General features: G+C 37.5%; 1 protein-coding gene across 3 annotated transcripts in view; it reads left to right on the forward strand.

Moving 5' to 3' along the window:
* DOK6 (docking protein 6) overlaps positions 1-12,326 on the forward strand; it is a 250,620-nt gene that overhangs the window by 96,332 nt on the left and 141,962 nt on the right. For all 3 annotated transcript variants that reach the window (XM_016120985.2, XM_036230124.1, XM_036230125.1), the window contains one exon: positions 1,559-1,673. In XM_016120985.2, the coding sequence (XP_015976471.2) occupies positions 1,559-1,673 (115 nt within the window). The remainder of the gene's footprint in view (positions 1-1,558; positions 1,674-12,326) is intronic.

The raw sequence follows: 12,326 nt of genomic DNA on the forward strand, positions 1-12,326 counted from the left end.
TTAGTTAAAATGAACAACACTTAAAAATAATATTCCTTTTAAAAATATAACTTCAATTTACTACGTTAGAATAAAATTTGGCTTAAATATTACTTGAGTTAATTATCAAATCATTTAAAAACTAAAGAGTTTAACTTTATTTGAGAACATGTTTTAAGTACTTTAAATATAATATGTGAGTCACTGTTCCAAAAACATATTTTAATCTTTCTCCCCAGGGTATTAATCCTCAGAAGCTATATTAGTGTCTTAATTTTTTTTCCTAGAAGAGGAAATGAATACTTTCAGATAGATAATAGATAGATATGAAATATATACATAGTATAATGTATATGTGTAATATAGTGTATGTAGAAATATAAATATATATGTGTTTGCATATATGCATACGTATGAAGCAATCCTTTTTTAGATTTTTTAACTTAAAATTTCTCATCCATCTAACTTTTGCAGGTTAATCTTAAATTAGATAATTACAAGTAGAGAGAAAAACTAATATGAATAAAGATATATTAAAATTAATTTTCCAGCAGTGCGGCAGAACTGTAAACTCATTGTGACGGAGAATAAGCCCATTACTCAAGGTTGCTGTGCAGGCTCCTCTGGATACGTGTGTAACACGTGCATAATGGGAGCACCAGGAAGAGACGAAAGTAGCAGAAGAAATATCTGAAACAATAGTGTCTGATGATTTCCTCAAAATTAATATTTGACCAAAAACTACAGATTCAGGAAGCCCAGTTAACACCAAGCAGGATAAATTCCCCTTCAAAAATACACTTTGGCATATTATTTTATAACTATATAAAATTAAAGATAACAAAAAAAAAAAAATACGAAAGAAGCCAGAGAAGAAAAACCACCTTACCTATAGAGGACCAAAGAGAAGAATTACATCCATCGGCCTCTCAGAAATCGCTGAAGCAAGAAAAGAATTGAGGAAAATATTTACTATGTTGAGAGGGGAAAGCACTTCAAGCTAGAATTCTGTACCCTGCAAAATTATCCTTCGAAAGTGAAGCAAAATGGAGACTTTTACCAGACCAATAAAACTGAGTGAATTTGTTGCCAATAGACCTGACTTTTAAGAAATGTTAAAAGAAGTTCTTTAGAGAGAAGGAAAACAATATAGGTTAGACAGATCTACATAAAGAAAAGGAAGAGCATCCAAAAAAGGTATAAGTGAAGGTCAAACTGAACATCCCGTGCATTGTCCTCAGAGGCAGATCCATTGCTTATATTTAGTGATACCAAAATTTTAGAGTCATTTTGTCTGCCAATCAGCGGGCGTCAGTTGCTTCCAGCCCTTGCTTTCACAGATCTAATCTTCTACAGAATTTTATTTAGACTATTTCAGCATTCAGCAAACAACGACCCAACTTGAGGACATAATAGAAAACGCTTTGCTTTGTTCCGTATTGTTTTGGCTACAGTTAATTGGGAAGGAGTACAAATATCCATTGGAAAGTGGGTTAAGAGTAATAACTGATCATTCTGTTTAAGCACGCTGGCATATAGCATACACTGTACACTAAGGTAAAAATATTTTTCTTTCTAGGTAACTGAACTGCACAACATCAAAAATATAACCAGACTGCCTCGAGAGACAAAGAAGCATGCAGTGGCAATTATCTTTCATGATGAAACGTCCAAGACATTTGCCTGTGAGTCAGGTAAGCAATTACGGGCCCGTCTACAGCTTGAGGAAACTGAGCTGCTTCTGAGACAGTGGCTCGGATGGATTAAGATATGCCGCTGACTAGCTATGCCTATTGTGATGAGAATGCGCCCTACAAGCCTTCAGTAAGAAGCTCAGCATATCGATTTCTACAGATGTTTGTGGTGCTTGTTTATTATCTGTCTGTGTCCGGATTTTGCTCCCAGGTGTTCGGAGGACTGACTGTTAAGGTTTCCATTTCAAGCTTGGAGAATTAAGTAAACAGTGCCCGGGAGATGTCGTTAGGGCAAGCTTGTGACTTGTTTTCTCATTCTCGCCAAGCGCTGCTGTAGGCATTAGGTAGGGCAATAATAATAACACTGCCTCGCACAAGTGTGGCATGGCTGAGCCGAAGCCCAGCTATTTGGAAACAGAACTTCGAGCAATCGGAGGCTCTCGTGGGTTCTCGGTTCTGTGAGTAAACACATCTCAGACTGAATGTGAGCGTCCCAGTTCATAAAACACTCGGATGTAACTGAGACACAAGGCGGTTTATAGTTGAATTTGCAGTGTTTTTCGTTTGAGAATTCCCATGCTGTGTCACAGCTCAGTCGGCTTATTATAGCTTTTTAAATATTTTGCTTAATGAAATGGTATATTCATTTTATAATGGATGGGAGCAAAAAACATTCAGGGTTTGAAAAATACGAATTTAAAATAATAGTTGTAGATACATAGGCAACACTGGAGTCTTATTTCTGATAAAAATGCTGCTACACAATTGAGAAATTCATACTCAGAATTTTAACCCACAAATCTGAAATCGAAACCTTTTCAAAATTTGTTAGTTTATTTATTGCAGCATGTAAGATTTTTGAGAAATGAAGGGCTCTTTCTTAAAAGAGAATGCCTTAATTTCTCAGATAATTTCCAGAGAGTGAGGTTGAAGCTAGATCCAAATATAAAAATAAAAGACTGCTTGTTTAAATTATGACTTATTTGGAAGAACTATTTATTTTTTTAATCACGTTTTATGTAGACATATAACAATGTGTCGGAAGCTAGCAATAAATTACTAAGAAACAGTGGTATGATTTTTAAAAAATTGTCTTAGTGACACAGGTCAATGGAACAAAAGAAAATGCTTGAAAGAGATAAACAAGGAATTCGAGTACTTCTTAAAAATTATATTTTTAGATAGACGTTATGATGTAATAGTCCCTATCTGTTGCTAAAATGGCAAATTGTGTGAGAAAAAGAAAAAGACAACTATAAAGCAGCAATAAAATTAAAGCCAAGATTTAAAAGGAGAGCTCACATTTATTTCTAATGCAAATGCAGGTAAAGGTGTATTCTCCTAATGGCTAGTGGAAATGCAAATTGTTTCAATTATTTTTTTCAAGAAAACTGGCAGCTGCTATTAAATAAGCATGCATACCCTTCACTCAGTGAACCTCTTCGGAACATTTCCGTATAAACACACGTCCATGCACGTGAGGATGTAGGTTTAAGCATGTTATGTGTAATGACAACAAAATTGGAAACCAATGAATGTCCATTAAGAAAATCGTTGAACAAATTATAGCATGTTCTTATCATGAAGTACTATGAAATCACTAGGAAGAACTCTAATTAAACCAATTAACTTGAAGACATTTCTGCGAAGTTTCCTTCTTCAAGAAAAACAACGAGCAGAGGAGTATATACTGAATAACGCCATGTAAAATAATGAGAAAGAGTGTGTGTTTTAACGAGCATTTACTGGGGCGAGGGAAGATGATAATAAAGTGGATGGAAAAGAAAGATGGGAAGTAAAGACAAGAAGAACAAGGAAAAATAAGGAAACGAAATGAACAGAAGAGACTACCCAGCATATAAACTATCCCATTTACATGAAATTATGAGCGTGTGAATGTGCATGTGAATGTATCTACATTTTTTTTAAGTTAGTCATCAAGGAAATGCAAATTAAAAACCACAATGAGATATCAGTATGCACTTATCCAAATGGCAAAAGTTAAAAAAAAAAAATTGGTAACACCACCAAATCTTTGTGGGGTTTCAGAGTACCTGGACAACTCATACATTGTAAAATCGCGTAGCAGCGTAGCCACTCCGGAAAACGGTTGACAGCTTCTTACAGAATTAAACAGGTAATTATGACGCAATCCAGCGATTGCACTCTTAGACGTTTATCTCGGAAAAAATGAAAACTATGTTCACACACACACATACACATGTGTACGAAAATGTTCATAGTAGCTTTTTTCATACTAGCCCAAAACTGAAAAGAACCCAGATGTCCTTCATCAAACTGGGGTACACTCACCCTGGAGAAAACCTCCTCAGCAATGAAAAGGAGAAACCAATGGTCTATGCAGCAAGCAGGATGAATCTCAAGTGAGTTATGCCAAGTGAAAAAAAAAGCCAGTCCCCAAAGAGGACATACTTTGTGACTCCATTTTCATACGCCTGTGAAATGACAGGTTTTAGAAACTGAGGACAAACGATTTACCAGAGGTTAGGAAATGGGGCTCGGGGTGCGGCTGAGGCTATGTGGTCACGAAGGGGTCCCCTGAACTAATGCTGGAGCTGAGCAGTCATCGTCTCGCAGGGGTGCACACACAGACACACGGGGGGATAAATCGTCTAGAACTTACACACACACAGATAAGCGCAAGTCAAATGGGGGAACCCTGAATAGCATCCGTGGACTGACAGCGTCGATCTCCTGGCTGTGCGAGGTGAGGGCTCGGCGTGTTCTAGTGCAGTAAATAGAAACTGACGGTGACAACAACAAACGACACGGATACTCCTGAAGGGGTCCCTGTGCAGCTTGTGCATGTTTTATGAGCACAGATGAACGTGCTCACGTGCACACGTCTGCGTCCCGCTCCTCCTAGCATGGGGCCTCGGCGCGAGCTCGACCCCGGCCCGCTGCGCGCCCCGCACACACACTTCACCCCGCATCTCATTCCCGTCCACTGCGCGCTCCCTCCTCTCGGCGCCCCGGACCTTCGCTTGCCGTGCGCTGTGCACCGGCTCCCCACTCTGACAGACGTGAAGCCCAGTGATGCCAGGACCACACTGTCTTCCTCCAGTACCGTGGCGCTCATAGGATCTGTCGCCTTCCCGAATTAATGAATGAGTGCGATTTATATTTAAGTTTTCTTAAATAGTGATCTCTTTATCATTCTCCTCTTTCAGAAAGATTTTGTTTTCAAAGAAAAAATCCAGGGACTAATTTGGCAGCACCGTGGGAGACATTATTTAAATTGCCAGATAACAGATTACTCTGTACTTCATGTGCGTGTGCACGTGTGCGTGTGTCTGTGTGTGGGTGTGTGTGTAAGTCATCATGACCCACCGGGTCTGCCGCCATAACTATAAGTAAAACATTGTTGGATACAATCCACATTTTGCCTATTCCTTGAAAAGAAGAGCCCCATTCGTCTTTATTTTTTTCTTAAGTTGTTCGCTCTCAAGTCAGTGTCTAGTAAATGAAGGAGCAGGGAGGGGGCTCAGATGTTGGAGACCCAGAGGTCGGCGGTAGCTCCTGCTCGCCTTCAGTGAGGAAAAGAGAAGAAGAGAAAAAGAGCCCAACTCTCTCCTTGTCAGGATATGAAACCTGAAAACTTATCTCCAAATAATTTAGGACAAATAATATTTAAAGTCTTCTTGGATGGGAGACCACTTGGGAAGACCAGGTGCTGTAGGCGTAAAAAATAAAAACTAAGGGATTGTAAACTGACAAGGCCCTTGCAATCTGTGAGGTCAACCAACAGTTGCCTTGCCTAAAAAAAATAATAATTAAAAAAAAAATGAAGTCTGAACAAACTGATTAATTTCCTAAATAATTATTTGAAGCATTGAATTTATTTTCTTATATAACAAAATTACATATATGGTTTCTTTCATCTAAAATCTGTCATGAAATGTTTATGAATTGAATAAATTTCCCCACTTTAAAAATGAGAAATATTTGGAAAAAAACCTAAATCCACATATTTATAATATTTTTTAAGTTTTGCATAAGCACTGCCTTATCCCTGAAACACCTACATATCAATTTATCACCTTTCAGTTTATTTTCATTATATTTCACAAATTCTATATGTTTATTTCTAAGAGAACATTATTTTCTAAAATGAACCTGCTTCCCCATAATTGTCTATATTGGTCAATAAGATATATTTGTATCTTAACAATATTATTGTTGCATTTTTCTCTAAGATTATCTGCTTCTCAAGCTTTCTGTAATCTCTTCTACCACAAATGAGTCCAAAAATGATTCAGTCAAAAATCATTCTTGAATTCAACATGAAAAGTTGGACTTAAGCCTTTATTTTGATTAGCATTCTTATTTTATATGCAATGAAAAATCTGTGTTATAGAACCCGTGGACAGTAGAAATGAGAGTCCTCATCTAAAGGGACTATACTTCAGATACTCACCCCAAATTGTAGAACATTTCACGTTGGTGATAATACAGCTAATTTAACAGAAATAAGCCCGTAAAACAGCTAACAGACTTGACCAATTATTCACTTTTATATTCACTTTTATGAGTTTCAATTGTTAAAATATAATTCACGAAGCTCTAAATAACAGCTGGTTTATATCCAGTACAAAGGTAGAAATCAATTTTACTGCATTGAAGAAGACAAATTAGGGTGTGACGTTGGGAAAAGTGCTCTCTACTGCTGCTCAGTTACCTGGTCTGCAGATGAGCACAGCACTTCAGGATCAAGTGATGTCAGCCCAGCACTTTTATGGGCAATCCTCCCCCTTTGGGAGTTACAGGAGACATTTCTGTTTACCGATTGTTCAGTACAAAACACAACGTGAATGAAGTTGAAACAACTTATATTTGTAGCTGACTCAGTCACTGTGGAATAGAATTGCTGGTTAATAACCATCTGGTTCTTAGCTATCCTGCTAAGAGATTTGGAAGAAATCATTAAGAAAACACAATCTAGTGGCCTTATGTGATCTGAAAATGTGTCGGGATTTTGAAGTTATTTCTTTAGAGAAAGTGAAATGCTGTATAGCAGTGACAGTGTAATGAGACTTTAAATTTTTAATGCTCTTCAAGACTCGCATAGAATAAAAATACCAAGCCTTCAGTTGCACTCTCTCTTAAAAAGATTAAATTAATCTGGCAAAATTTGGGCATGGTTTTATCAGGTTGGAGTGGTAACAAAATCAGAGATAGAACCGATTTGAGAAAAATTTCCTACGACTTGACCTTGCAATGTCCAGGTGCTACTGTGTGACAGAGGTAGGTGTAATGATCTGGAAGATTCTGTCCAGAGCAGTCCTCGCACGGGCCCCCAGATCATGGCCGAGGTGAGCTGACTCCACTTAGGTTGAATGTGGCTGATGCTTCATACTTAAAAAGAGGTCCTTGTATTTGGAATATTGGGAACAAGGAGGAATTAGTTCATAGTGAGGAAAAATTATATAACCTGATTAATAATTAATTAATCACGTACGGTTAAGTGCGACACATATCCCACTTATGTATCTCGGTTTACTCACTCACTAAAGACTGATAAACTCTAGAAATTAATGGCTCGAAAGTCAAATCTAGGGTATATTTCTAGAGTGTTCCTTTATGCCCCATTTCCAATGGTTTGCTTTCCCATTTTCACTCTGGCCCTGTGATGGGTCCCTGTCTTTGAACTCTGTGAAGTCAAAAGAGTTCCAGCTTATTGGTCATCTGCCATGTGTCAATGCTCTGTTGTCCGGGGCCCCCCATCCTCACCTCCATCACGTGGCCCTTCCTGCGGCCCGCCTCTGTGTGGGTTCCCTCCCATCATTCCATACAGCGAAGCACTAGCCGACTCTTCCGCCATTCCTCTGAGCCAGTCAAGTAGCTTTCCCCCCAAATCAACCAAGCTCCAGAAAGTACTTTCAGAATTCACTACTGTGTGTGCAAGGATTGACAAAGTTTTTTCCCCCAAGTTTAATGAACAATGAAACTTGAAAATTTTAAATAAATAAAGCCTGAGCTTTGAACTTCTTTAGACCTGAATTAAAATCCTGGCTCAGCCACTTGCTTAGAAAACAAAACAAACAAACAAACAAACAAACGAAAAACAAACAAACAAAAAAACAGGCTCCTTGGGTAAAAGAAAATAGACAAATTCATGTACAAGGATGATTGCTACATTGCTTTTTAGAAAATGGAAAAATGAATGAACTCATTGTCGATGTGTCATTGATTAAAAAAATGATTGCAGTAATTAAAACTGATGTAAATTTGTATTTATTGACTTGAAAAGATGCAGATTTAGTGAAAAATGCAGTTCGTAACATATACCATAAAGTGAGCACAATATTTGAACAGGCGTGCGTGCGTGCACACCCTGTAAAAGTTGCTTTGCTTAATTATTTTATGTATTATTAAAATATCACACAGAGATAACAATATAAATAATATTATAAGCACCGTGAACCTAACAATCACCTTAAGACATCAATCAATCAAAGGCAGTATAAATACGGGATGTGTGCTTCTATGACAATTATATCAGTCCCTAGAATTGTATTATAATGTTTTGCATATTTTATTTAGTAAACATTTGAGATTTATGCTTTTATTATATTCATATTTATTCATAGAAATAGTGGGAGTTTCACTTTTTTTAAAATTTACATAGATATATTCCATACTCCATTCTTACTCCATTCTTCGGCAAGTCACCATTTTTCTGTATTGTCATATTTGTGAGTTTCTTCCACTTTAGTAAACACAGCCATAGTTTGTTCATTTTATATCAGTCCAGGGTTATACCATGCTGTATTTCTGATTGCTAAGTTATATTCTTAAAATATGTCCGTTCACTCAAAGTTAGCATCCATCAGTATAATTACACGATTCTTTTCCCTTAAACAATGAACAGAATGAACTATTTTAAACGTATTCAAAGTCATGGTGAAGAGCAAACTCTGAAGCCAGGCAGTCTGAGTTCAAATTCTCCCTATGCCCTGATTATTCCTCTGTGAACAGGGCCAAGAACCATTTCACCTCCTGAATCTGTAATGAATATTTAGCAGCCAAGGAATAGTGCCCAGCACGTATTAAGCATTTGAGAAATGGTAGTCAACATTGTTATCTTTAGCTTTCAAGAGTCGATCCCAGTTGGCCACATTGAAGCAGAATCTTTCATAGCCTTCTAAATTCATTTTTCTGTCATATATAGGACTTCTGCAAATATATTCACAGTTGAGAAAGGTCTGTGGATTTGGGGTATTTTTCTAGACAGAGTTTGGCCTCAGGGCATTGTCAGTGTTCATGAAAAGAATGCCCAAGCATTTCTGGTTTTAAGCTCAAGAGCAGTTTAAAAAACAAAAGAAATACAAGTTTCATGAACCATCTTAGCCTGGCGCATCTTTGCGGGATGCTTGGTCTCAACCTCCATGGCCACTTAGGCTTTCTGAACATTTTTAAATGCAGCCTGGCAAGTTTCCTGGAGCATTGTTCATTTTATCCTGATTCTCAGATTGCTCTGCATCTGACCCAGGCGAGACAGCAGCCTCTAGCGTCTACTGTCTGGGTTCAGATGCTGACTCCCTGCTTTTTAGGGATGCGTTAAGGAGAAAGGGACTTTTCTTCCGCACATCTTGGCCTTGACATTTTTAAAAGGATAATGATGGAAAGTACTAAAATTGTTAATCACTTAGCCAGAGACTGGAACTTACTAATTTCATTCGTATACATGGTCTCTTCTCATTACTAATATTATATACTTGTTTGTCCTCTTTTTTAACTATTAAGAATATTTAGGAATGGGATTTCTTTTTATTTCTTTATTTATTTTTAATTTTATTTTTTGGCATTTTATTTTATTTATTTATTTTTTCCCTTTCCCCTGCCCCCTCCCCTCTGGTAACTAATAGTCCATTGTCCATGTTCATGAGTCTCTATTGTTTGTCTTGTTCATTTGTTGCTTTTAAGTTTATATCCCACATATAAGCGATACCATGTGATTTTCAACTTTTTCCGTCTGGCTTATTTCATTTAGCATGATTATCTCCAAATCCATCCATGTTGTCACAAATGGCAGTATTTCGTCTCTTCTTATGGCTGAGTAATATTCCATTGTGTATATGCACCACAGCTTCTTTAGCCAATCATCTATCGTAGGACACTTCGGTCGCTTCCATGTCCTGGCCACTGTGAATAATGCTGCTATGAACATCAGTGTGCAAATGTCAAAATAAAATAAAATAAGGTAAAATAAAATTAAAAATTAAAAAATAAAGACTATTTAGGAATGCATATGTTTTCCTGCCTTGCTCTGTGGCAATTCAACGTGAGGACGTAAGGGGCAGGGTCGAGGATTGACGCCGAGTGCCTGGTGGTGGTTGCGATGGTTGACAGTAGAATTTAAACTGGATGAGGACGGGAGAGAGGACATCGAGGGAGCAACTGAGTTTGAGTGTATGGTAGAGTCAGTAGGGCATTGGTGGTCTTGATGGAGTTCAGCGTGTTGTCATGGTGATAGTCAATGGAGTAAACGTGAAAGACAAGAGCGTGTGAGATTGGACGGCGTGAGAACAGTTTTAATGAAAGATGCAAACTTCGGTTATTTGAAAAATTTTATGCGGGGAAATAGTTATTCAATAATAAAAGGTTGTATCTTGGATGTAGCAGATTCACACAAAGAAGCTGTTGCTGGCCATGGATTCCTTGAAAGAGAGAAAACGACCTTATAAAGTATGTTTAAAACAATATAACTAAAAGTTCACGTTAATATACTTATTATGCTGGCTTCTCGGAGGGATGTAATTTTTACAAAGAAATAACGGTAATTAATTTTATAACTTGAAAATACTCTAAGTACAGGAATAGATTGTGCATTAATTTCCCTTGCGAATTTTTCAGTTTTAGCAGATTTGGATGCCAGAAACGTGTAACACTCATTGCACCTGATACCATCTAGAGAAAGCTCACATAGGAAATCCATTTAATTTTCAAAAGAAGTCCTTTCTATTTACTGTGTTTTCCAGGCAGGCACCTTCTTAATAGCTTATAAACCCCATTCCCTTATTTTTATGACTTTCTCCAGTTCTATAAAGAGAGCAAATAGAGACTAGAGAATTATATTTAAGTCTGCAGTTTGATATCCTTTGTCTCCTGTGAATTCAAGTTTTGTATTTTGGAAACATATCATATTGACATCTGAAGGATTTATTTCTTTTGATAACTATAATTTCTCAGGCAGAACATATCACAAAGCTGCCTCTTAATGTCTGCAGCCGAAAACATTTTTCTTTAGTGTGTCACTACAAATACTATGAAATAAGCAGTAGGATTTTGTGCCTAAGTACCCTGTTGCCATTTGCTTTAAGCTATATTTTCCTGTCTTTAAATGTGCTACTTCTAACGACATAGCTGCGGTTCACTAAATTGTACTGAATTTGTTTTTTAATAGTGAGGCAGATGTCGGCAGCAGATTAGATTTAATGCAGGTCACAGTGGTCTCCCTGGATAAAGAACTCACAGGCACTGAATGGAAATTGCAGAATGATACTGAGAAAATTTAGATTTAGAGATTTGAACAACACCTGGTAGGCACTAAAAAAGTATTATTATGGTGTGAGGGATACAAATATAAAAACTAAAAAAAATTATTTACTTTGACATTTGTTCCCACTTGGGAATTTTAGCAAGATAAGAATTTATAAAAGGCTGGGAAGAGGGAAAAAAAACTACTCACATCCACCGCTACCACTTCGAAACCATATAAAAGCAAAATAAACACATTTGAGTTGGAATCACCATTTCCCTATTTCCACGATATTTGTTTAAACATCATAGTAGTTATTGTGTATACTGCAGGCCAGGGAACCTTTCTAGTGCATGGGAGAAGTGATATAATCTACCTCACACATAACTGGAACGTAAAATCCAACTTAGTTCTAAATAATTTATTGAACATCTGTGTTGTCTAGACGATACTCTCTCATAATGTGCATAGTCATATTTCCAGGAAGAGTTATTTGTCTTCGAAAGCCATATAGGAGAGTAGAAATGGATGGATCCAATCCAGCCAATTGTCTGCTCTGGGACCCTGGGCAAAGTACTGAATCCCTCTAACCACAAGCTGCTTAATATTTTTCAAATACTGCTGTGTTTCTAGCATCGCGCTCTGCACCATGGACTCATTGAAACTCATTATAGTTCTCACGGAGCTCACGGAAAGTTATTATTCCCATTTTAGAGGTGAGGAGATGAAGGTGAGCCCACGGAGAAGCTGCAGTCCCAGACGCAGTAAGTGCTCACGCCAGGGCGGAGACCCAGAACGTCCACTCCTAGCTGCTACGGATATCCATGTAAAGTCTTTGTGTTCTCGTCTGCAGAACGGAACGATTGAGAGTGCTGTTAGCAGGCATGATAGATATAAAGCACCTGAGATAGAAGAAACCTACAGCGAAGGGTAACTACCGCCACTTTTTGGCTCCCATGGCGACCTCTCTCATCAGTTCTTGATATAGAATAAGGCTCAATGCCATTTCGATAACTGGGGTGTTCTAACGTTTAATAAATCGGAAAACAGTTCAGAAATGAATTTGTTTTATTTACTGGCCCCTGAATTTTTTTTCTTTTTTTCCTGGATCTATCTTTAGTGAAAGAGTTGGTTTAAAGGTATCCCGTTAA

The sequence above is a fragment of the Rousettus aegyptiacus genome, unplaced genomic scaffold (genome assembly GCF_014176215.1).
Source record: "Rousettus aegyptiacus isolate mRouAeg1 unplaced genomic scaffold, mRouAeg1.p scaffold_m13_p_12, whole genome shotgun sequence".
NCBI lineage: Eukaryota > Metazoa > Chordata > Mammalia > Chiroptera > Pteropodidae > Rousettus > Rousettus aegyptiacus.